This window comes from Henckelia pumila, chromosome 1 (genome assembly GCF_033568475.1).
Source record: "Henckelia pumila isolate YLH828 chromosome 1, ASM3356847v2, whole genome shotgun sequence".
Classification (NCBI taxonomy): domain Eukaryota; kingdom Viridiplantae; phylum Streptophyta; class Magnoliopsida; order Lamiales; family Gesneriaceae; genus Henckelia; species Henckelia pumila.
Window position 1 is genome coordinate 152,280,053 of NC_133120.1, and position 27,549 is coordinate 152,307,601.

Consider the following 27,549-nt stretch of genomic DNA (forward strand, 5'->3'; position numbering starts at 1 on the left):
CTCCGTCTCCTGACAGCTACTGCGGACACTGTCTGCTATAAAACAACTACCTACTCCAACTCTTAAAATAAAAGTACCCAAAAGCTCTTAAAATCGAGCTAACATGGGCCAAAAGAGAGGTGAAATGAGCATTTGAAAATGAGGCCTCGGACCCCTATTTATAGGTCACGATCGGAAGCTCCGATCTGCGCATGCATGCCACGTTTCAAACGGCTACGATCGGAAGCTCCGATCTCCTGCATGCGGCTACGTGTTCAAACCACCTTGACACCTGTCAGGACCGGAAGCTTCAAACTGTTTATCATGCTTCCGAACTGGTTTTGGACCCCCGGGACATATCCTACCATTTTCAGACGTTTCAGATATGATTTTCTACTTATTTTCACCAAATAATGACTCATTAAACATGTTTTGACACTTTTAAAATTATATGTCATTTTCTAATTATATGTTTAAAATCACTTAATCTTGTAAAATAGAATCGAACAACTACAATAATAGTACGTTAGTTTTTGACAAGTTGTTAAGGTTTAATTCCGCTATTCTCAGAACTTGTCATACAAGTATTGCTCATGCTGTATAACATCTCACTGCGGATCCCCCCGTCCCGGCTCTAACAAAAAAAGGGCTCTAACAAAAAAATAAAATAAAAAATAATAATAAAAGATTGTGCGAGGAATGATAAAAAAAGTACATGGCCAAGGTTTTAGATTGGGCTTAGTCAGGGTTTAAGTACAACCTTTGCATCGCCACAGCGGGAACTGATGAGCGAGTCGGAGCAAAGCCACTGGCAGCTCCGCCGCGGGCATTACCTCGGAGAAATATCAGCCCTCTGTCTTCTTAACCTCCCTTCTCATATCTCCTCCAGCCCTTTCCTCCTTGCCGGTTGTTCCCTCAAATACTTGCGACGCACCCTCTCGGTTATCTTTCGTATGGAATTCTGATTAACTCGTACGATTTCTTTGCTGCAGGAACCGGTTCTCAGATCCTGGTGTATGACCTGGTTGATAGAGAAGTAACAAAGTCGTTTGAAGTCTTCCAAGGAATTCGCGTTCATGGAATCTCGTTGGATCGTGGTTACGAACAGTTGGCGGGCTGTAATATATCTTTTCGAATCGCTATCTTTGGGGAAAAGAGAGTGAAAATTTGCACGTTGCAAATTGGATCAGATAATCCTCGTCAACCATTTCTAAACATGCATCTTGATTTTGTTCACTCGCTTCCAAAATTTCGTCACTGGGTGTTGGATGTCTGCTTCTTGAAGGTGTGGTAACTTTTACATTGGTAAAGGAGTTTTTTTTTAATAAAAAAATCACAAGAAGTTTTAGTTTTTGCATTTGGGATTGGCTAGTTATGGTTGTAACTTGTAAGTTTTATCAGAAAGTAAATTGAACATATTCGATAAAACCTCAGGAAACAAGCAGAGAGAAAAGTTGATTTGTTGATGTTACTCTCTTGAAGAAGAAGTCAGTTATGTGCAATAGGCAAATATAAATAATGCTTGGGTTATGTAACCCACTAACTAACCAACTAAGCTAACATTACAGCTAGTCAATTAATACTTGGGTCATGTAACCCACTAACTAATTACTAACCAACTCAGCTAACATTAGAGCTATTCAATTATGCTAATACATTGTTAGTTCGGATACTACCCCTCAAGATGGAGTGTGGATATCTTTGACACCCATATGGGCCAGTAGTGGAATGATCACTGCCAAAGATAATAGCTTGGTAAATGCATTTGGTAATTGATATCATGAGCGGATGATCATGAGTGATGATCCAATGTAACTTTGCCCATGATGAAATGACAACCGTTTTCAATAAGCTAAGCGCATTAAGGAAATGTTGAGTTGAGACAATACGAAGTGGCAGCTTGATTGTCACAATGTAAAAGAGCTGGAGCATTGATGTTGAAGTAAATATTGTGTAGTAGCTTGTGAAGCCATATTAATTCAGCATCAACGGTGGCCATGGTGGGGTATTTAGCTTTGTTTGATGATCTAGGAGTGGTGGATTGCTTCTTTGCCTTCCAAGAGATTAAAGACTCGCCAAATAATACACAGAAAGCAGTAGTAGACATTCGAGTGTCAAGACATGAACCCCAATTAGCATCAGAAAAAAATCTTTAGTTGCAGTGAAGACGAAGAGGAAAAAAAAAAAACTTCGACAAGGGTGTTGTTTGAGATATCATAGAATCTGGTACGGAACCCGAATATGAGATGTCTAGGTACGCAAACAATTGACTTAATTTGTGAACCACAAACATGACGTTTGGCCTAGTTAATGTAAGATATATGAGGTTACCAATGAGTCATCTGTATTGGGAAATATCTTTAATGAGATGCCGATATGCAGCTGTTAGGTGAATATTAGGATCCATAGGAGTATTGACAGGTTTGGAAGCAAGCGACGCTGCGACTTCTAGCAACTGTAATGTACAATGGCATTAAGACAGCACAATACTCTCACTTGAATGAGCTATTTCCAGTCGATGAAAGAATTTTAAGTGTCCTATATCCTTCAATTTAAATGTCATTGTCTAAGAGCACTCTTCAATGAATCGATAACAGAGGATCAAGGACCAGTTATAATAATGTCATCAACATAAACACGAAGACTTTTTTAAACCAGTCACGATGTAGGAACACATTGTTGACATCCAATTGAAACAAACTTCATTTTTGAATACATATTAGAGCTAATAAGACTTATGGTGGCCAATTATGCTACAGGAGAAACATTTTCCACAAGATTAACACCTTGTTGTGTGTAACCCTTTGCAACAATAAGTGCTTCGTGCCTCTGAAATTCTGAATCGAGCCATCATAGTTGTATTTTATTTTGTATATTCACTAGCATCCAATATTGTGTTTATTTGGTGAATATCAACACTCACAGCTGAACATCATTCTTCATGTAAAACAACTTGAGAATTGAGTTTCATATTTGGATTATATATTTAGCATGAGGTGTTTCTAGGGAATGGATAATTAGTCATAAGAAATGGCTTTGGATAATAGATGTTGAATGACTCAATCTGAATCTGGTGAAGGAATATCAGAAGATGAAATTAAGCTTACAACGAAAATCTCGCAAATAAGATGGTGGTTAATGCTCTTGGAAGAACGACATGGAGGGGCTAGGACTATATCTAAAGAATTTGATTGGTTTTGTGTTTGAATGCTAGGATCTAAGCATTGAATAGAGGCCTGAAGGTAGGATTTGGATGCACAAAATTAACTAGTACAAGTGGTAGATGAATAAGTACAAATACTTCTTTGTTAAAAACGATGTCACGAAAAGCAAATATTTGGTGAGTTTGAATGTTTTTAAGTTTATATGCTTTCATTCCTAGGGCACACCCAAGACATGCACTAACTCTAGCACGAGCAAGGAATATAGTGTGACTGCGTTTCTTAGTGGGTGTAGATGCAAACACAAGACTGCCAAAGACTCGAAATAATGTGTAATCAACTGGTTTAGCTATATAAGAGCTGATATGGGAATTTGTTATCAAGAAGTTCTAATGGTGTTCAATTGTAAGAACATTCAAAATGTGTTGGTGACCGAATTTTGTTCAGGACTATTGACATTTGACACCGAAATTTTTTTAGGCCTATCGACGCAAGAAAAATGGTGAATGCCCCATTTTTCTTTGAAGCCCCATTTTTCTTTGAATAATTATGGAAATGCCAACTCTTTATCATTATTCAGCGGAACACTATGATAAGCCTTTGAAATTGAGAAGAGATCAGATTGAAAAATCTGGTTACTATGATGATGGCTTCAAACTTCTCGTTGAGTGAAAAAGCCCACGTGAATTGGGTACAATCATCAACCAAGGTTGGAAAAAGCCAATAAATAGAATAGGTGAGAACATGATAGTGACCCTGGATGATGCAATGCACCGAATCAAAAGGTTACAACGATAAATGATTATGCTATACAAAAGATAACTTTATTTGGTTGGCCAACAAACATATGTAACTAGGATTTCTATTAGAAGAATTCAGAGTATCACACTGTAACTGATGTCTCAAATTCTCTAACCTTGTATTCGACAAATGTCCTAGTCTATTGTTCTTAGGGGTGCAATCGAGCCGAGCCGAGCCCGAGGAGCTCGAGCTCGACTTGTATTTAACTACTCGAGCTCGAGCTCGAGTTAGTTTCGTACTCGAGCTCGAGCTCGTTTATAGCTCGAGCTACTCGAGCTCGAAAATTATAAATAAATATATATATATATATATATATATATAAATACAAAATATATGAATAAATAAAATATTATATACATTATATTTATATATTTATATTATATTATATTTTATATATATGTGTGTTACCGAGTAGCTCGAACACATATATTTGAAGTTCGAGGTCGATTGTATGCTCGAACTCGGTCAAACCGAGCTCGATTCGAGCTTTGACCAAGCTACTCACGAGTAGCTCGGCTCATTTGCACCCCTAATTGTTCCAAATCTGAATGATACCTTGTTGACATAGCTGGAAGGTTGAGTAGATGATGCTGCAGTGTTGAATGTGTTGCTTTGAAGCACATATAATCCCTCAACTTTGCTGCTTTTGTCAATCATATCTAGAAATGGCAACGGGACATGTCTAAACACATTCAAATGAATTGCGGGGTGAAGGGGGTCTGGACCCACTCAACGGGTCTAGAAATAGGTTTGGGGCGGGTGACGAGTTTTAGTGGACCCGCTTCGGTATATGTATTAATAATAATATATTTTTATTTGTTAAATAATGAATGCCCTAATTCATAACCTTAATTCACAATAGAGTCGCCCTTTTTTGTGAACATATTATTAAAATGTTATGGTTGCAGATATAATTTTGATGAATGTATTAATTTTGGATTTTTTCACGTGTATTTACTAGAACTAAAAATGTTTGTAATGTTTGTTGGGTTTGCAGGTCCAACTCGGATTGGACCCGTTGGTTTTGAGGCATGGCGGGTTTGGGCCTGGGTCCAAGTTTTTCTTGGCGTGGCGGGTCTTGGGCCAAACCCGTCCCGTTAGCATCTCTGATCCTCTTCAAGATTTGAACTTTCTGAATATTGAAAATGTTAAGAAAAAATTGCACTAATGATGAAGATATCGTAAATGCACCAACAGATTAAATGTGACAACTATGATGAGATACTCTAAATGCAATAATAGATTAAGTGTGAACTGGGGGACGGAGAAAACATCTCCTGTGAAGTAAATTTGAATGCAATTATATACGCCACATAACAATAGATATACTAATTTCATTCGGAACTGTAATAATTGAATGAGATATAGGACTCATGAATATGAAAGCATGAGCACATATATGCCTTGAAGCACCACAGTCTTCTATCGATGAATTTGGATCATAAAGCATTGAACTCATGAAAATAGAGAAACAAGTACATGTGATACAAGGGGCTTGGGTTCTTTGATGATGAATTCAGGTGAGATGCGGGATGAAATCTAAGTTTATTGCATGGAAATATATTGTTGATACAGATCATCGTTAACCGATCAAATATGTTATTTACAATAATTGATGGAAAGTTTCCATAGGCGGAGTTGAAACTTGAGTAGCCATAGAGTGGATGGATAGATTGTTGGTTGTGTTGACTTTGACGATATTAAGGTGGACAACCATGAATCTTATAACAAGCATCAATTGTATGCCCATGGAAATTGCAGTTGGTGCAAAATGGGCAATCCCTCATTGGAATTTTGGTTAGGACCTCGTTGCTAGAACTAGAAGAACTATCGCGTTCTGCTTTGCCGAGATCGAGCTCCTTCTACGACGAGGAAGAAGTTGAAGATTTCAATGGCGTAGAGTCGGTATCCGTGGATTTGGATTCACTAGACAAAGCCATTCTCACCATTGTTTTTGTGGAGCTATCAGGTTTTTGACCGAACCTGGTCTTTGATACCATGAAAGTTGATAAAATGCAACAAAGGAAAAAGAACTTAATCAGAACCTCAAAAAATGCAATTGACGAACTCCGAATATCTTACTATCTTAATATATATATATAATAATGCATAAATCCATTAACTAACTTGGTCGTTTTAATAGGTGTCTAAAATGCTCTTGATTAACATTTAATGACCAAACAACAAGGATTAATTAATGTAAACAACGAAAACAAGTTAAAACTTTTCTTCTGGACCTGCAGAAATTTCTAATTTTTTAGCAAATTTTCGGAAAATTTAGTTGTGCTAGAATTGGGTATTTCAACCTTTTAGAATCGTATATTCGACAGTGTTCTAAATGGCGGTCGAGGCGGCTGCCTAGGCGGTAGGCGGCCCTCGACCGCCACGCCTCGGCATGAGACAAGCGGTTTCAGGCGGCCCAAGCTGCGAGGCGGTCGAGGCGGACGGCGAGGCGGTCGAGGCGGGTGCTCGGGCGGTTGAAGCGGTTGAGGCGGCCAAGGCTTTTTAAATTGAGTCAAGGTCCATAGTCAACTAATTTTAAATTCTAGTCAAAAGTCAATACATTTTAAAATCCTAGTCAAAGTTTATCTATTTTAAAACCCCGCCATTTACAACACTGATATTCGATATTTGAGGATTGTGAAGATATTGGGATGTGAAATATAAAACTTTAATTCAATTTTTGGAACTATTTTGAAAATCTCCAATATATAAACTGAATAGAAATTTCATCCAAATAAATTCTAGAAAATTATCAATACCTCCAATCGGCTCAAATATTATACTTACAACAAATAGTACAACACATATCAATTATTGGAGCTCAAAAGAACCAAAATGCCCAAATTTGAAACCCTAAGTTTTGAATTTTCCTTCCAAATTTTGAATCTAGCTCAAAGCTAAGAAATTGAGCTCCAGGCAACCTAAAACAAAAGCTTCGTCGTGGTTTCCGGCGAAGATGGGCGACGGGGGTTGGGGGTGCGACAAGGTCTAAAGGGTGGTTGTATTTCTTTGCAAAATTGGTATCAATGGATAGCCCACAACAAGAATTTTCTGAATATATGCTCAAATCCAAATTTCATGTGGTGAGGCGCATTGATCGGAGTACAAGTATCGGCAGTGGTGGAGAGAAAATAATTGTTTTTTTTTGCACAGTGAGAAAAACGATAAAAAAAGAATGCGAGAAGCGAGAAACAAATTAGATATAAAAGGTATACGTGTGAGTTATATGTGTGTCATCTTTTATTTATTTTGGGTTAAAACTTAACCCGATCTATTTATTTCAACTCCCTTGTGCTATTAAATTCAAATATGTATTTTAATATCGTCTGTAAACCGATATTTACTAATATATATATATATATTTAAAACACAATTAAATTATTTGGCATAATTCTCTAATATAGCACTTTAAAATAATTATTAATAAATTTTGCCAAATAATTGGTCAATTAGCATCCGGTTCTTTTAGAATCTCCATGTATGCCTCTTCCTATAAGTCATCATGAAGGAAGGCATTCTTCACATCAAACATTTCTAAATCCTAATTGAAATTTTTGGGCAAGGACATTAAAACCCCTTACTATATTTAATTTATATTAGCTACCAATGAAAATGCCTCTTGGTAGTTCGCTCCGTTGGTTTGTATATGGCCCTTAGCAACCAACCTCACCTATTATCTCTCTAGAGACCCGTCTAACACGGCAAACATTCATTTGCATCCCACTGCTATTTTATTTTGTGGCAGCTCCACAATTTCCTAAGATCTCTACTCTCAGCTTCTCTCCACTTCTCATCAGATAAAGCCTCAGATAATGTTTTAGGAATTGGGATGTCATTGAAGTTGGCTAAGAAACTTCTGTGAGATGGAGAAAACCTGTGGAAAAACGCTGATTTGGCCAAAGGATACCTTGGATGTATAGTGCAATTTCTTGTCCCTTTTCTTAGGGCAATGAGTAAATAATTATCAGATGAAGAAGAAATTGAATTTGTGTATACTTCATTGTCGTGAGTAGGAGTTGAGTTTCAGATTGGCAAATGATGAGATTCTGGATCTCTCCTTCTCGAATGCACGTCATTGGTAGGGACTGTTTCAACTGTTCAGGGTTAGGTTCTTGTGGGGATAGTTCGAGCTACAGGGATGGCTCTTCTGAAGGTGATCTGGGCTGAGATGAGTATGTGAGATGGGCTCATATTTAATAGGGATTGAAGTGTTATATATTGTTAATATTTGAGCTTTAGGTGATTCGTGCACTTATATCTTGTCCGCTGTTAGTAATTAATAGCTGGTTATCATATAATATAATCTCGTTTCCTCAAACACACACACACACATATATATATGTGAGACAGGTATGTCAAGGAAGAGTAGATCTTCTGCCTTATCTTCCACAATAGAGTTTGATTATCCCTGATGATAGCATTTCTAGCCTTTTTTGTGTTGTAGAGTATCCACAAGCATACATTTGCTTGCTCAATGCTTATGGATCTAATTTACCTGTGTTGTGGTTAGACACATGAACAAAATCAGGACAACGAAAGACTCGACTCTCGAGGGGTGAGAATATTTTTGGTTCAAATATTATTAGGATAAAACTAAAAGAGAATTTGCATAGGGGTCTGATTGTTCCAGGTTTTGGATGGTAGTCAAGTGATAATGTGGGCTGTAGTAAGAACAACTTGCCTCAGTTTGATTTTTGGAACTTGGTTTTGGTCCTTTTGGAAGAGCAAAACATGCGTTGAGATCCTTTATTCCACATGTACATCTGCTACAAGATTGTTTTGGTCTGTAATCACTAAGCTATTCTCATAGCGCTTTCAATTTCGTAAAATACACACCGACATAATCTTTATGTTGATGAAGATTGGTTATTTTTCAGTGTAATTTAAATATCCGTGGTTTGATGCTATGTCGAAATCGATCCCTAAGATCGATCCAAGTGTCTAAGGTAGATTCTGTGAATATGATGCTGGTGGAAATCTCCTTGGAGACTGAATTCAACATCCATGGTATAACGATATTGTGGTCCGTGATCCAAGAAGAAGAGCAACATCAGTTCCTTCAGGCTTCTTGATTGATCCATCTATAAACCTGTCTTGTTTTTAAATGGGGAGGCATAATTTTCACCCATAAGAAGCTGTGGGATGAGGATTAACCCTAGGCTGTCTGAGTGATGGAGGACATAGGGACCTGTTGTATCATCAATGGTGGTTTTGCCATTGGAGCTCTAGAGCTGGTATTCGTTGACACCTAAAATTTTGACTGCAGAGTTGATTGAAGAAAAATTCAACAATCAATCAATATAACTGATTGGAGTGATGTTAATTCCTGTTGATACAATATTAAAATATAAATTCGACAATATTCTATAAAACTTTAGGAAACCGGGAGAGAGAAAAAATTCATTCATTATGTTAATCTCTTGAAGAAGAAGTCGGTTATGGCCAACTGTCAAATATGAATAGTAATTGGTTCATATAACAAGCTAACTAACCGACTAAGCTAATGTTTACAACTCGTTATTTATGCAAACATATTTTTAATTCCAATAAGTTTTGATTCTACTAGGACAGTGCAACTTCAAGCACGGAGACCTGCTATCTTGCCGTTGGGTGTAGTGACAACTCTTTGCACTTGTGGGATATTTTAAGAGTTAATATGCTTTCTGAAGTTGAGTGCTCAGGTTAGTTGGTTAAACAATATTTTTTTAATATTTGAAACAAAGAGGCATAACAAAGGGATATTTAGAAGCTACACATTTGATTAAGAAAACTAATAATATCCTTATTGTTTTTACACTTACTAGATTTACACAACTCTTTTCTCTTACCATGCAATTTATAGAGAGGTGCCTGTTGTATTCCATGCGAATGATGGGGAACGAAATTGAATCTCTCCTTATTGCATCTGGTACAATCTTCAATGAGGTATCTTACCTTCCTTTTCCTCATCCATTTATTCCAGCCACTAACTCCTCTATGTGAAAGCCACAACATGCATTTCCACCTGTTTAGATTGTTATGTACTTATTTTTGTTTTTCTATTATTTCCCCAACCTGTCCTTTCCCCCAAACTGTCATTGAATCAAGTGCTTGGGTTCACCCAAATTTCCTCCCAGGTATCTCGAAGGTACTTACATGGCCTCGGGGTTAGATTCAACGCTTTGTGCTTAGAAAACTCTGCAATGTGAATTTCACATAAAATTTTCTTGCAAAATTGAAATGAGATTCTGCTAAAGTTTCATGAATGGGTTTTCAGGAGTTATGGTCCAAATTATCTACGTACCTCTTTCAGCCATTGTAGCTCCCTTTTCATAATTTAAATTGTTTCCACCGTTCATTGCCGTGATTTCCAGTATTTTGAAGAAGTTTTATGCTGCATATATATATATATGTGAAGCTGGAGAATCTATCTGATATTGGCAGATTATTGTATGGAAAGTTGTTTGTAAGAAATATGCTACAATTCATGGAGATAGCGCCAAAGACCTCGCTCGGATCGATGAGGACTTCCTGATTCATGGTGTGGAGTATGAGGATTATCTCGTTAGTAGGCTTATTGGACATGAAGGTTCAATCTTCAGACTTGCATGGTTCTCCAATGGATTAAAACTTGTATCAGTTTCTGATGATCGTAGGTAGATAATCTTTTAGGTTCACACTCTCTATTCAAGGAGCTAGATACCCATGACATCCGTATGTGATCTCTTCATTAGTGCAGTGCTCGAATTTGGGAAATTCAGGCGGAAAAAGGACCTCTTGGCTTTAGTTCTGTTCAGAATGGGGTCAATCAATCGGGAGGCCTTGTTCTATTTGGTCACAATGCCAGAATTTGGGATTGTTGTATATTTGACTCTGTAAGTTTGCAGTTATTTATCTGTGATTTCCTGTATGCAAAAGTTAATTATTTAATTTATTTGTATCATGTTTGCCGCGAAAAGTAAATCTTTACAATGTATGAGAAATGCACAAGGATAAAATATTCCTTTAATGAGTTGCTTCAGTACCTTTTTACACCTTTCAGTTTCTTTCCTTTTTGATATTGTGTGAATTCAATAGCCTTTCATTTATATTCATGTTATTTATTCTTATTGCCTTGACTATTGTGTTTTTATCTTGCATCAATAAAGTAAGCCAAACATCTTGCATGTGCTGGATTTGACTGAAGTAAGTTTATTAAGTGACTTTTTTCAAATTGAAAATTTGTGTCAGAAGCATTCATATCTTGTGGTTAGAGGAGTATATGGATGGACGTACCACAGGTATTGACCAAGGAGGCTTGGCTGGGGATAGTGTTCAAGTGTGCCCAGTTTGTAGTTTGAACTCAATCAGTTGGGTCTTTGTTGTACTGCATAAAAACTTCTAGCAGTAGGAAACAAGCTGAACACGATAACTGCATGATTTAATTGCTTACATTTTGCATATGGAACAAAGGGATTTTTATAGTCTGAATTTATTTACTTATTTGATTGGAACATCAAACTTCATTCAGTTAATCATCACTGTCGGTGAGGACTGCACATGCCGTGTCTGGGATCACGATGGTAGAGAACTTAATGTGATCAAGGAGCATACGTAAGTTCTCCAATTTTGATTAAAATTTGGTGGTTATGGATACCTATTCATGGTCCTTTTATTTGTTTTATTTATTTATTTATAATCAATTTATCTATTTTTATTCTTCATGTGAAGCATTTAAATTTATCGCATCTCAAGTATTCTCAACACATCATGCTCTTTTAAGTCAAATTTTGTTGTTTTGTTTGATTTTGTGACACAGGTTTGTTGGGACTGGCATTGACTTGCTTACGTGATACTTTATAATTAGGCTCCTCAACCTAATTCCTGTTGTTATGTTTTACAGTGGAAGGGGAGTATGGCGTTGTTTGTATGATGCCAGCTCTTCGATTCTTGTCACAGCTGGTTTCGATTCTGCCATAAAAGTCCGCCATCTTTACAAATCTCATAAAGGTTCAGATGCTACCGTGGTCACAGAGGATTTCAATGTAGGGAAGAAACTTGTGGCTCTTTCCATACCCAGATCTTCGGGGCATGGTGGCCACACGGACAGGTATAATTTTTAATCTCGTAATCGAAGATATTGACATTCTTCATGTACTTAATCATATTTGTTAGTGAAAAGTAAGTGTTGAATGATAATCTACCCAACAAATCAATTATCAACTCGATCGAAGCAGATAATGCTTATTTTCCATTGAAATTTCTGTCGCGCATTGATGCTGCTATCTCACTCTGTGATTAGAGCAAGATTGCCCACTTTTGCTAGATTTTGTGTATTGTGTTTGGATTTGTCATTTGGGAAATTTAGGCAAGTGAATGCCTTTGGTGAGGCTGTTTGAGTTGTTTCTGATGTATTTTGATAGTGTTATGCATAGTTGTACTTGTAAAAGGCATGAGGTGCCACCAAGCAAGACTGCTGAGCTTGTTGGGCTTGCCTAGGAAGCTTTTTTCAGGTGGGCCTGAGTAAAGAGTAAAGCCAATGATTGTTTACTTTTTTAAAAATTTAATCGAGGCTTTATTTTTCAAAATATTCAAGCGTGCCTGGGAAGCTTTTATGAGGCACGCTCGAGGGAAGGCAATAAGTTCCTTGTTTTTTAAAATCTTATTTACATTTTATTTCCTAAAATAGTTGAAATTACATAGATATAGAGATAGGTTGTTGTCTTGCAGCCATAAACTAGGATCAAAATTGATTGACAATACGAATTAATGGAGAAAATTCCTACACTAACTACATAAGAAAAAAATATAAAAAGTAAACTAGTAATGGCAGATTCTCTTAATTACAACCCACTAAAATAATATCCCAAGAATCTGTATAAGAAAAATAAAAGTAAAGAAGAGATCGGCCAATAATGAAAGATTCCCCTCAATTACTGCTGACTGCATACTGTAAATGTATATTTCTGCCATAAAATAGCAGAAGATAAATATATTTTTGTAAAATGTTATTTTTGCCATATGATAATAGTAGATAAATATATTTTTGCCATCTAATATATTTGTGCTTCGCTTAGTAGCCTTAAACTATTTCAATAGTAGTATTTTGCCATATAATCGAAGTAGATAAATATATTTTTCTAAAAATTAAATAGCGTGCCTTGTTTCGATAAGGTGCTCACCTCGCCTTGGCCTCAGGTTCCTGGACCACTTTGCTCCTATTACAACTATGGTGTTGTGAACCACTTCAATTAAACCTTTATGTTTTGTTTAAGTATTTATTTTGGAGTTTCAAAAGTGTTCTTTCAATTTAACTTGAGCTCTTTCATGATTCTAAACATGAGCTATTTTATGATTTTATAATTATATAAACAATATTTTCATGCCCATTACTTTTTCATTTCCATATAACTAAGTGTTGTAGTTCAGTAGTTCTAAAACTACTCTCATATTTTGGTGCTTTTATTCTGCTGTCACCACACCCTCACATCAATACTTACCTCCTATGTGTTGTTGCAGCAAAAGTGAATATGTGCGATGCTTGCATTTCTCCAGTGAAGATTCTCTTTATGTTGCAACCAATAATGGTTATCTGTATCACGCCTGTATGTGTGACAATGGGGCCGTCAAATGGACTGAACTTGTGCGTATCAGTGAGGAGGCACCTATCATTTGCATGGACTTGTTATCAAACTGTTCGGACCTCTCTGGTGGATTTGAAGACTGGGTTGCTGTTGGAGATGGTAAAGGAACTATGACGGTTGTCCTGGTTGTTGGATGCGTCTCGGGGCCAAATGTTGAACTTACTTTTAGTTGGTCTGCTGAAGAGGAGAGACATCTCTTGGGCATATTTTGGTGCCGGTCTGTAAAAAATAGGTATTGATAATTTCATGGCAGGCAGAATTTGAGATAAGCCAATAATAATTTGCCTGTAAAATGTCAAGCATATAAAAGGATTAATATTGGTCACAGTGTTCTTTATTTTGATTAATACATTGAAAATATTGGACTTTATTTCTTTGGTAACTCTGTTATGCAGGTTCATCTTCACTACTGATCATGGAGGTAGATTGAAGCTCTGGAGTATATACCAAAAGATGCCTTTTCCGATTCTCAATGGTGCAAGAAGTTATGATGCGTGCTTGTTTGCGGAATTTGTTTCATGCTTTGGATTGCGAATAATGTGTGTGGATGTCTCATTTGATGAGAAGGTGACTTTTCTCTTTCATTTTCCCTATCAAAGTTTTTGGTGATAATTTATGCACCATTTTTTTGGGTAGGGGTTGGTTTTTCAGTTTAATTACCATGTCACATTCTGTGAATGCTACTTGTTCAATGCCTCTACTGGGATGCCTGAACATGAAAACATAGCACATGCTACTATCTACGATATGTTTTTCCACGTTGATTAATTGTCTGCAGGTACTGGTATGTGGGGACATACGTGGTAATTTGCTACTGTTCTCTTTGCCAAGGGGAGAACTGAGCAGTCACTCAGCTGCTGCAGATATAAACATATCTCCGACGAACTATTTCAAGGGAGCCCATGGAGTATCAAGTGTATGCAGTGTTTCTGTTGCAGGTTTTTGTTCTGATCAAGTGGAAATACGTTCGGTATGGCATGATTCCGGAGTCTTGATACAGAATATCATGAATTTAAGAATATTATATTATTCTTGCATGTGAGATGTAAAATGTTTCACTGGTGTGTGGGAATTTGATATACTAGGTTATTCTCCTTTTTGCTTTTCATCCACAGACTGGAGCAGATGGATGTATATGCTACTTGAAGCATGACGGACATCTACTTAATTTGGAATTTCTAGGAATGAAACAAGTGAAAGAATTAAGTGTCATCCGAGCAGCTGAGAAATTTGATGATTCTACCTTTGGCAACTATGCAATTGGTTTTGCGTCAGCAAATTTTGTAATATGGAACTTAAGCACTGAGACAAAGGTGCTCTTTCTTCCTAGCTTCCTCCCCTCTCTCCCAATGCTCAAGTGCTTGTGTAACTTCTATATTTTGTCTGTATTCAACCGCAACCTATTGTTAATTAAAAAAAACTTCAATGAGGTCTGAATTATTACGCTGTCCTTATCAGGAGTTCAAATTTTTATAGTTTTTAGTAAAATGCCAATAATTAATCTTGGGAGAGTTGATTTTTCTAGTAACTTTGAAAAAATCAGCCTATGTGAATCCTTGGTGGTTCTCCGATAGATTTCGTTGACTGGCCTCTTTGAGTTTGTTTGTTATCGAGCAATGACTTGAACAAAATATCCTCTTGTTTTTTATGTTGTGGTGGGTAAATTTGGTTTGGGTACATAGAATGCCTTAGCAATTGCTATGCTTGGTTTTCCACCACTTTTTCCATGATCAAGTTACTAGCCACAGTTTTTTGGGCCCATATCAAGGTTCTCAAAATTTGATATTTTGCTCATATCCTTTCTGCATGATCATCAAACAATTATCCTAGCAGCTGCTCATTTGACATGCTGTGTACTAGTGCCAATAGTAATTTAAAGTGGTTTCAATATGCTACATCTTTTCGTTCATCCAGGCGCCGTCACTTATTCGTGTGGGTTACTTCTTGCTAGATCAACCAACGTTCCATGCAAGTCGTGAACCGAAATGAATTTGTCTCCTAAATAGTGAAATCAATGCCTTGTGGTTTGATTTTAGTTCCAGCTAAGAAATTGGAACTATGTGCGAGCCCTCAGAATTTTAAATTTATCTTAATTTGTGAAATCCTACATATTTGTAGAGTTCTTAATTCACATAATGTAAATTATTTGATTTATATTTATCACATTAAAATCTATTTTATTTATTTTTCATTTAAATGAATATATGAGTAGTCAAATTTGATTAATTTTCGAACAATTTTTTTTTTTGAAAATTAAATTTTAAAGATTACATTTTGTCCTAAATCAGTTCGAAGTGTAGCGGTTAGTTGTCTCGCCCAAATTGTCCCAACTCAATCAAATTAATTAATATTTAATAGTAGCTTGAGTGGGGATCATTTCCACGAAAAAGTGTGGATTTATTGTAGGATTTTTTACAATATAGCAAAGTTGGTTGAAGCTTTGGGACAAGATTAAGATTTGTTCATCTACATGGATAAGGAAGCATAAGAAGTTTAAGACATGGTTTCAGATTTATTAAGGGATTGGAGTTTTTGTTGGATGACATTATCAGCTCCATTGGAGGATTAGGATAAGGATTCCATATTTTTTTGCATTTCAAATTCTGCATTATCTTAACTAGATTAGAGTCTTAGGTTTGGTTGACTAGATATATAAGTATGCACTATATTATCGGTTTCGGATTTATTAAGGGATTGGAGTTTTTGTTGGATGACATTATCAGCTCCATTGGAGGATTAGGATAAAGATTCCATATTTTTTTGCATTTCAAATTCTGCATTATCTTAACTAGATTAGAGTCTTAGGTTTGGTTGACTAGATATATAAGTATGTACTATATTTTATTTTGATCGATTAATAAGAAAATTCTGATTTCCCTATTCCATGATTCATCCATCTTTCACAACAGTTTTATGTGTTGTTAATATGATCCGAGGTTTTGTTATCTAGTGTGCTGACCTCTTGTCCACTCTTTGTGATTAATAGTTGTTTATTATATAATATGATATTGTTTCCAATCAAAACCAAGAAAAGTATTTGCTATGCTCATGTTCCAGAAGAGAAAAGGAGCAAGCTTAATGAAACAAATGTGAAGCGTATTGATTGCACCAACAAAGTCTAGAGGAAGTTTCTGTGTGTTAAACTCTGGGTTCCCCCACTTTAGACTCTCTTCTTTCTTTTGTTCACGCCCTTGCCTCTCAAACAATTCTCGTTTCTCCCCTGCTTCCTTAACGAAATAAACCACTGTCATGGAATTATTTGCTCATTTGTGTAACAGATGGTAAGACTCTACGCTTGAAACAAAGTCCTTTCTCTTTTCGGTTGAGGAACTCTTGATGAGAATAAATTCTGCCCTATCAACTCCCCTGACTCGTCCACCTCATTTCCGTACTTTTCTCTTGCATCGACATTGGCCTTGTATTTACGGGAAATTGTGGTTGTAATGTTTTTGCAATTGCAATTGTTCGACATTGGCCTCATTTCCGTACTTTCCTCCTTTCTCTTTCCGGTTGAGGATCCATCGATGATAGAAAATCGACATCTGGATATTGTACCTCTGTATGGGGAAACTTAGTGACTTGGCGCATCAAGAAACAATCTGTTGTTGCAAGAGGTAGTGCTGAAGCCGAGTATCGGGCACTGACTAATGGAGTGTGTGAACTCATTTGGATACGAAGAGTGATGAAGAAGCTAAACATGGAGATTGAAGGGCCTATGGTACTGTATTGTGACAATAAATCAACCATCAGCATTGTCCATAACCCTGTTCACCATGATAGAACCAAACACGTCGAAGTTGATAGGCATTTCATAAAAAAAATTTGAAACAAGGCATGATTAAGGTGGAATATGTTTCTACGACTCATCAGCTGGCTGATGTGCACTCACATGAATATCTTGTAGGCAAGCTTGGACTCATCAATATCTATGGCCAAGCTTGAGGGGGCGTGTAGATTTAGATAATATTTGTGAATATTTGATATCAATCTTGTAGATTTAAATATCTTTTATTTTTTAGTAGGATATCTTTTTATTATCCCTTGATTGAAGGGAATTTGTAATACCTAGGGTTATTTAAATGTCTGTACATTTCTGGAGGAATACAACGAGATTAATTCTCTATATCATTTCTACACATTACAGGTCGAAAATAGTGTACGAGATTGACTTATATTACAAATCAAATATTTGAAAATGTAATTTTATTTAAACATTCATTCATTTTAGTATCTGAAGATAAACAAGAACAATAGGGACAGCCATATGTGGTAAAATATTCTTTTCTGAATAATTACTCAAAATACAACCCTACACTATATATACAAAACTTATTTCTATATTTCATTCACAATCTAACCTTAATTAATAGACAAGCCATAAGAAATAAATATCAATCAAATATTCTGACACTAAATACAATATTTCTTTCCTTTTTCTACACTCCCCCTAAAGTTGGAGCAAAGATATCTATCATGCCCAACTTGCAGATGAAATCTTCGAACTTGGGTCTGAAATGACTCATTTTAAGGCATCGGCAAATCTGTTGTTCAGATGTGACAAATGACGTACAAATTATTCCTCCTTCGAGCTTTCCTTTGATGATATGCTTTGTACGATCATGTTGTATTGGATTATTCGCAATGCTAATTGCTGACTTCTTGTCGTAGAATAGCATCATTGGCACTTCCCAGTTTAACTTTAATTCTTCAAAAACTAGCTTTAGCCATAGTAACTCACATACTCCATTTGCCATAGCCTTAAGTTCAGCTTCTGTACTACTATGAGCCACAACATTCTGTTTTTTACTTTTCCTTGACACAAGATTACTCCATAGAAAAGTATAGTACCCTGAGGTCGACCTCCTATCATAAATAGAGTCTGCCCAATCTGCATCTGTGTATGCTTCTATGCTTCTCTGATTGTTCTTTCTGAACAATAAACCTTTTCCTGGAGAGCCTTTTAAATATCTCAAAATCTTGTAAACAACATCCATGTGTTCCTCATGTGGTGAGTGCATGAATTGACTAACCACACTAACAGCAAAAGTAATATCAAGTCTTGTATGAGAGAGATAAATAAGTTTGCCTACAAGACGTTGATAACTTTCTTTCTCGATGTAAGTTCCTCTAGACACTTCATTTAGCTTTTGATTTGGATCCATGGGTACATCACTTGGTCTGCATCCACTCCTTTCTGTCTCCTCGAGTAGGTCTAGAACATATTTTCTTTGGGATACATAGATTCCCTTTCTTGATCTCGCAACTTCCATCCCTAAAAAATATCTCAAGAGCCCCAGATCTTTTATCTTAAACTCCAACGCGAGGCCGCCTTTTAAACAGGTTATTTCCTCTTCATTATCTCCCGTGAGAATTATGTCATCGACATATTGGTATGCTTTACATACATTGTGTGGTTGGATTGCCCTTGAATATAGCCTTGCTTCTTTACTGATTTCGAGAATTTCTCGAACCACGAGCCATACAAAGACTTCTTTAATTTGCATAATTTTCCTCCAAATTGTTTTTCAAAGCCTGGTGGAGCATTCATGAACACTTTTTCCTCCAATTCTCCATTTAGGAAGGCATTTTTTACATGCATCTGATACAGGGGCCAATCAAGGTTTGTTGCCTAAGACAACAGAATTCTAACAGTATTTAGTTTAGCGACTCGTGCAAAGGTCACTTGGTAGTCAATCTCATATGTCTGTATAAAACCCTTAGCGACAAGTATTGTTTTATAACGTTCCAACGATCCATCTGAATTAAGTTTCACAGTAAATACCCATTTGCATCCCACTGTTTGTTTCCATCAGGCAGGTGCATTATTTCCCATGTTCCACTCTTGTCGGTGCATTCATCTCCTCAAGGACAGCTTTCTTCCATTCTGGAACACTTAGAGCCTCCTATATAGTCCTAGGAACATCCACACTTTGTAACTGAGAAATAAAACTCGAATAGGGTACAGATAAATTTTTGTAAGACATGTGATTTGAGATTGGGTGTTGAGTACAAGTTCTAACACCTTTCCTAAGTGCAAAAGTTCTAATGACATAGAAGAGTCTAGTACGTTAGAGGAGAATTTGGGTACATTACCTGGATTTGGGTTCAAATGAGTCGGGACTTCAGGTTATGTCCTTGGTTCAAACACTTGGTCGTGTGGAGTTGTGGAGTCTTGCTTACTTTGGGGTCGTCTTGTCCTCCTGTAAACTTGCCCAAACAACTTATCATCATCCCCTCGTGTTCTAGTATAATGATTTTGTGGGGTGTTTTAGTGCATTGCGTTTGTTGGATTGTTTGGCTAGAAAGAAATAGAAGGATCTTTGAAGATGAATAAGATTCGATTGAAGTTACTTGGGACAAGATAAAGTTGAGCGGATCAACTTGGTTACACAATATAAAAGAATTTCAACCTTTTGCGATTTCAGATTTGTATAGGGATTGGAGCTTAGCTTTGAGCTAGATTTACTTGAACCTCGTTTGAGGATTAGTGGATCACTGGTCTACAATTTGTACTTTCATTATTTTAATTATTAATAATATTTATGTTTCTGATTAAAAAAAAAAAAAAGGTGTATCTATAACCAACAATTCAGTTCTGTCCACATTCTCTGAGTCTAAATCAAATATCGTATCTTCCAACTTACTCTCACCCTGAAGAGGAGGTGTGAAAAAAATTTGAGATTCAAAGAATGTGACGTCCACAGACACAAAAAATGTTTTTGTGTGGGGTTCAAGACAATTTATACCCTTTCTGGGTAGGAGAATACCTTCGTTTTTTGAAAGAGTTTCCGTTTTAAACGGTCCCCACACATCCGTGAATAAGTGCAAAAGGTTTCGAAGCTTGATGTGGATGAACAGGAAATGATGCACGATGATGTTTGGCAAATTGACAAATATCACATTGAAAAACCGAAAGATTTTTATTACGAAATAACTTTGGAAACAAATGCTTCAAATAATGAAAAATTGGGTGTCCTAATCTACGGTGCCAGAGTAATATCTCCTCGCTACTAGAACTAGAGTTTGGTATGATACTAGATTGTTGGGCGTGTCCGCAGGAGTGACTTTCTTCCTCAAAGTAGTAAAGGCCTCCACGTTCCTTAGCACTGCCAATCGTCGTCCCCAATTCCAGATCCTGAAATACACAACAATTTGAGGAAAACTTAGCACAACACTTTAAATCATGAGTTAATTTGCTAACAGAAAGCAAATTACAAGAAAAATTAGGGACGTGCAAAACATTTTGAAAAGTCAAAGTTTTAGAGATGGCAATAAACCCTTTTCCAGCAAAGCAGATAAAGAACCATCAGCTGTTTTAATTTTCTGATTTCCAGCACTCGGCATATTGGAGTGAAACAATCTGTAGGATCCCGTCATGTGATCAGAAGCACCTGAATCTATTATTCAAGGGCATATAGACAGGGTGGAAACATTAAAAACAGTAGATTGCAAGTCAATACCTTTATGTGCTATGGAACAAGATGCTGGAGTAGATTGTGAAAAAGGTGTGGATTGAAAAAGCTTATACAGTTGCTCTAATTGTTCCTTACTGAAAGAGGCAGCCCCCAAAGATTTTTCAAGAGGCTGTTTTGTTCTTCCAGTCCAGATTGATAAGCCCTTGAAACCTCACTGCCTTATTGTTTGAAAGACTTTGGTTTCCAGTTAGGTGGTTTGCCGTGTAAATCCCAACATGTTTCTGCAGTATGCAAGGCTTTTTATAGTGTTCACACACAACTTCTCCCTTCCTTGGCTGATCAGTATGTTGTCGGTTTTGAGGTGCAGGAGGAAAATTTTTGCTGAACAGGGTTGAGGGTTTCTGAAACTGATGATGCCTTCTCGCTCAACATGATTTTCCTTCTGCCTTCTTCCCTTCTTACTTCAGCAAACACTTCACTTAATGAACACACAGGATTTCTGCCCAGAATTCTTCCCCTAACTTCATCCAAGTCACGGTTAAGTCCTGCCAAAAAAAACGTACACTCGGTCACCTTCCATACGCTTGTCATATTTCATGCTCATTTTTGCACTCCCATTTATCATCATAGCATAGATCCAGTTCATGCCACAACCCTTTCATGTCATTATAGTATTCAATGATAGTTTTTTCTCCTTGTCTAGACTGTCAGAGTCTAGTCTTCAAGTCAAATATCTTGGATGAATTCTCCAAATCAGAGTAAGTCTCCCGAACAGCCTCCCAAACCTCTTTGGCAGTGGGTAGGAATACATGCGTCCTCCCAATCGAAGGTTCCACTGAGTTAACGAGCCACAAGATTACCATGGAGTTTTCAGATTTCCAGCCTGTCCACTTTGGATCGTTTTTGGCAGGCTCTGTGATTTCTCCCGTCAGGTAACCTAAACACCCTTTTCCGTCAATGACAAGCTTGATTGACTGAGCCCACTCCAAATAATTTTTGCCATTCAACTTATGGATGGTCAATTGAATGGAGCCTTCGAACCCAGTAAGATTCAGAGGATATAGGTTCGGTGCTTTAGGACCTTTCGTACCACCACTCTCACCCGAAGGCATCTTAGTTTCGTCTTCGTTTATGCAGCGGGTATACAGAGACTACGATCTGATACCATGAAGATAAACAAGAACAATAGGGACAGCCATATGTGTGGTAAAAATATTCTTTTCTGAATAATTACTCACAATACAACCTACACTATATATACAAAACTTATTTCTTTATTTCATTCACAATCTAACCTTAATTAATAGACAAGCCATAAGGAATAAATATCAATCAAATATCCTGACACTAAATACAATATTTCTTTCCTTTTTCCACAGTATCATTAAATAAATGTTATGATTTTGATGTTGCACCACTCTACTGATTTGTTTTTGGTTCCATCTCTATATAGGTGATGCAAATTACATGTGGTGGATGGCGGCGTCCTTATTCATATTATCTTGGTGATGTGCCAGAAACGAAAAATTGTTTTTCTTTTGTTAAGGTTTGCTTTGTGTCTTTTAACTCAAGTTCTCTGGTTTTGAATATCCTCTCTTATGTCTTTCTTCCTGGGGGATCATAGATGTCATAGCATTTAATTAATTTTGCATAAGTGAAATTTCTTTGCCAATAGAGGCATGGGTTTAAGGTATGTCTATTTGGTGGTATCATGAAAGGTCAAAGGTGTATGCATTTGTGGATTTCTTGTAAGAAGATGACTGAACATATTCTGCATTTTACTCCAGGTAGTCCTGAGTCCACCATCAGAGGAACTTTATTTATCTTCTATATTTTCATCAAGAACTCATGCCTTCTTACTATGTAATATGTATACATGCTTTCTTGTTATGTATCAAGCAAGAGCGAACTTTCGGAAATCCAAAACTTGAGAAACAAGCTTTTTTTTATGTTTTTCTTCAGACCAGCTATTCTTTTCGGAGAAACTGTGTCATGTTTATTGCTAGGACGTATATTGGGATTAAATTGGCGAAGAACTCTAGTTCAGACTATTAATACTGCCTGACTTTCCCTGTCTATACTGGGCAAATTGATGCTGTGACCGGTGACGTTAAATGCAAGATTGTGTATTGAACCTTTTTTTTTCTTGGATCAACTCATGTCTATATTGGATTATGATAATCCAGTTTCAAGTTTGTGTGTTCTATGTTCAGTGATAGCGTTCTCTGCATGTTAGCTTTATTTTTTCATAAGCCCACTAATCTCTCTATGACGTTTGGCAGGATGATACTATTTATGTTCATAGACAGTGGATTCCTGAAAATTGTAGAAAGCTATATCCTCGAAATCTGCATATCCAGTTTCATGGGAGGGAGATACACTCCTTGTGCTTTATCTCTTCCGTATCTAATTGGATTGCCACAGGTTGTGAAGATGGAACTGTGCGCTTGACAAGGTATGCCAACTTTTTTCTCCGTAGCAGAACAAAGATATCCAATGTCAAGCGGATAGATTGTCATTTGCAGCCAAGTCATCAATCAACTTTACCAAATTTTCAGTTTTTTTGCAAAGTAATATTATGATAATGTTTCAGGTATGAACCAGATAAAAGGACTTGGTCAGTTTCAAAGCATCTTGGGGAACATATTGGAGGATCAGCTGTACGATCAATAGCCTGCGTGTCAGAGTCATTTATGTTTATTCCAGAGGGGGTTTTCGAAAACACGGAGGCCTTTGAGGACCAGGAGAAAATTTTTATTTTAATTTCTGTTGGCGCAAAAAGGGTTATAACTGCATGGAAACAAACAATTGGGAGGGGCAAAATACCCTCTGACACTCGATGTAGTGAATCAAATAAAATAATTGGAAATAACTTCACTAGTCCATCTACCGCAGCAACCCCGTCTTTGTCCTTTCAGTGGCTTTCCACTGATATGCCAATCAAATTGTCCACTTATGGAAAGATACAAAACACAAAGGAAATTCATGCTAAGGCTGAAAATCTTAGCTTGACGACGGTTGGCATTATTTCTGGTGAATCGCTTTCATCAAAAGACAGGAAAACAGACTTAAACCTTGAAGATAATCATGAAAATGACTTGAGATACCTGGGTGTCTCTGCTTTTCTTGTTAAAGATGCTAGATCCAGGTCTGCTAAAGTAACAAGAGTACATTTATTTCTGTTATTTTCTCCCTCCATTATCTATCTGGTGTATTATCTATAAGAATCATGATTTCTTCTTCTGCAGGATTTCTGTCTGTTTTGTTGTTGTTGCTTGCTCAGATGCCACAGTTACATTACGGGCTCTTGTGATGCCTATTCAACGCTGGTTCGTGTTGAATTCCCGCCAAGTAGTTCTACTTCTAGGACATTTCGATGGATTTTTTGTGTTTGTTCTTATTTCTTAGTACTGTTTGTTTTGTTCTTTTTAAAATATATACAAATGTCTTTTCTGGAAAATACTACTTCTGTGATCTGTCAATAAGTTATTGTTAAAATAATTAATTTTTTTTAGGTTGAATTTTCTGCAACTTCCATTGGTGTTCGAATCTTTTTTGAAGTTGGAAATAGTTAGAGGATTTTCCCCACTAATTTCTTTCGCCTCTATAAATTTAACGGCAGGTTTGTTGTTGCCTTCTTGTCACCCCTGTCATCACCTGTGCTAGCTTTGCAGCATGTTGTCATTCCTAAGCTTCCACCATCTAAAGGTTAGTTAAAGTACTAATCTACCAAAAACAGGTAGAAAATGTTAGTTTGTGTTAATCAACAGTTGCATCTAACTGCTGAAATTTTTATGAGCTCACTTACTTGATTACTTACTCATAAGAGCTCAACTTCAAATTCATAATATCTTGATTCTGGCATTATAGTGATAGTATGGTTTAGTTCATGTGTCTCACTGTCTCCTCTTTCAAAAAATGGTTTATTTGACAGTTTTAAACAAACATGTGAATAAAAGTGGTTAGTGTAATTCGAGGACTGAAGTGTAGAATCAAATCCCTATAGTTAATGTTATTCACAGAGTTCCAAGTTGGTATATTAGTTGAATGTTATGCTTATGTTTTACATGTGTAGTGTTTTGGAAGATAAACATGGGAATAAGATATTTTTTGATCTATGTTGAATGAATAGATTTATAGAATATTTATAGGCTCTAGTTCTACCTAATTTCCCTAAACTAAGGGATATAATCAGATATCAATCTAATAAAAAATAAAAAGATTTGAAATTAAGATAAAGACTATCTTAACCACCAGTTATTTAAAATAATTATCTTAATATATTCAACAACCTGCACCTAGTATTTCGATTTGTGTTTTTGGAAAATTATGACAGCTGATCCGACCAGATTTATTTTTTTCCTTGAAATCCCAATGATTATTTTCTTACTGCCTTTCAGTGTCCAATTTTTCAGGAAACATGCTGTTTGGAAATCTTTACTTGGCAATCTGTGGATCCACTGATGGAAGCATTTCATTTTGGAATCTGACTGAATGTGTCGAAAACTTTATGCTACAGATTTCGAGCCTTCAGACAGAAAGCTGCATGGAATTACAGAAAAGGCCACGCACTGGTAGGGGAAGTCAAGGGGGTCGATGGTGGCGATCCATGTATGCTCCAAATCATTTTAAGAAGATATTAGGTGAACCTAATGTTTTGAGAAAACAAACTAGCCCTGGTGTATTCTCTGTGCAGTCCCAGGAACCTGAAATGCAAAGTCACGTGTGTGGAGCATCTGAAATTAGTCTTTCTGAACAAACAAATCCTCTGGTATCTCCCCAAGTCAGTGAACAGGTTTCAGAACAGAAAAAGGATGAATCAATCCCTGAAACAAGAATATTGGCTGCTGCACATGTCTTGAATAATGTCCACCAGTCTGGGGTCAACTGCCTTCATGTCTCAGATGTTAAGGACCTCCAACTTTCTGACTCTAGGTTCTCTTTCTATGTTGTAAGTGGTGGTGATGATCAATCTATTAATTTTATTAGATGTGACTTGGAAAGAAATTCCACCAGTCAGAACTCTGAAAATATCGCCGCCAAATTAGATTGTGTTGCTCTGCCGACTAGCTTGAGCAATTGTACCAACCGTTGTCGAATCCTAAACCATCAGATGAAGGTTTTATGTCTGGATAAGATCATCTCAGCACACAGCTCTGCTGTCAAAGGTACTTTTATCTGTATTCAACCAGAAGTATTTCGACTTTACCCTTCTGCTTGTTATTTTTTCAGAGGAACTTAGTTGTTAAGACAAATTTTGAGGAGCTTGTTGTTTATCATGGCAATTTAATTTAACAAGATAAATTTGCTAGGATTGGAAGTAGGCTTGTTGATAGTTGGCATGTGAACAGGGTGTAAAGAAACCAAATCGAGCCAAGTACGAAGAAAAAATTAAGGCTCAAATTAGATATATTTGAGCTCAAGTTCGATTCAAACTCAAATAGTTTAGAACTTTTGGATCAAATTTGGTTCGAATTAGAGCTCGAGTTCAAATTCAGCTCAAAGCTTTGAAAACATGTTCGCGAGTCATTCGAGCTATTGTTCGAAATTAAATAATCAAAAGGTTTGAAATATATTTATTTAATGTATAAATTATATTATTTTCAAAAAATATTAAAGCTCACTAGTAGCTTGCGAACTGTTGCCAAAATAATTGTCCCAAGTTCAGTTTGAAAAAAGGTTATAACATGTTCAAGTACAGCTCGAATTTAATACTTTTGAATACGAATCAAATATTTTTTAAGCTGGCTCGAAAAGCTCGTGAACTGTCTCGATTAATTTACACCCCTGCATATGTGGTCCCATTCATATTGTACAGTTCATATGCAAAACAGTCTTGTAACATAGTGCGCAAACAAGTTCTGTACTTCGTAGGATGTTGAAACATTTTTTATTAATATTTTTGTTCTCCTTACTCTCCCCTGAACCAAAGGTGTGTGGACGGATGGGAGCTGGGTTTTTTCTACTAGTGTTGACCAGCGAGTCAGGTGCTGGAAGGTTGACCAAGGTAGACTCATCGAGTTCGCACATCTCATTATTAGTGTGCCTGAGCCAGAGGCAATGGATGTTAATACTTGTGGCAGGTGATTATTTTGCAGTGTATTGCTGTAGTTTTTTTACCTTAATGTTTCAGACTTGTTTAGCTGATTTATTACTCTCTTTTTCTTTTTCCTTTTTTTTTTTGCCACTGCGGTTCTAGAAATCATTATCAGATTACAGTTGCAGGAAGAGGAATGCAGATGGTTGAATTCTATGCAGAGAAAGAGGAATAGATAGTGTTTGGGATATAGCAGGAGACGAGCCCTTTTTCCCGGCCATGATAAAGCACTGTTGGTTTTATATATGTTCACTACATGTATTCTTTTTAACTTATTAGTAACCATGACTTAGAGGATGTTTGGCAGAGCTTAAAAGCTCTTTCAAACAGCTTATAAGCTGTTTTAGAGCTTTTAAGCTTTGAAAATGTGTTTGGTAAAATTTTTTAAAAACAGCTTATAAGCTGTCAAACAGATAAGCTGTTTGACAGCTTATAAGCTATTTTTAAAAAAGTAAGGGGGAGGTACTTTTTAAAAAAAGATCTTATTTTAA

General features: G+C 36.6%; 1 protein-coding gene across 4 annotated transcripts; it reads left to right on the top strand.

Moving 5' to 3' along the window:
- Window positions 1-680: 680 nt before the first annotated feature.
- Window positions 681-27,549, top strand: LOC140884694 (uncharacterized). 4 transcript variants are annotated; one of them, XM_073291535.1, is made up of 20 exons: window positions 682-885; window positions 972-1,264; window positions 9,511-9,625; window positions 9,787-9,869; window positions 10,368-10,579; window positions 10,663-10,798; window positions 11,434-11,516; window positions 11,806-12,012; window positions 13,422-13,778; window positions 13,942-14,113; window positions 14,325-14,516; window positions 14,662-14,859; window positions 22,415-22,507; window positions 23,244-23,416; window positions 23,555-24,109; window positions 24,210-24,290; window positions 24,584-24,669; window positions 25,362-26,129; window positions 26,894-27,044; window positions 27,161-27,549. In XM_073291535.1, exons 1-20 carry the CDS (start codon window positions 765-767, stop codon window positions 27,231-27,233), a joined length of 4,149 nt encoding a protein of 1,382 aa, XP_073147636.1. In that variant the 5' UTR covers window positions 682-764; the 3' UTR covers window positions 27,234-27,549. The 4 variants fall into 4 exon arrangements, with proteins under 4 accessions (XP_073147659.1, XP_073147636.1, XP_073147643.1 ...); XM_073291542.1 differs by having other exon boundaries at window positions 25,377-26,129; XM_073291558.1 differs by lacking the exons at window positions 26,894-27,044; window positions 27,161-27,549 and having other exon boundaries at window positions 681-885; window positions 25,362-25,572; window positions 25,658-25,969.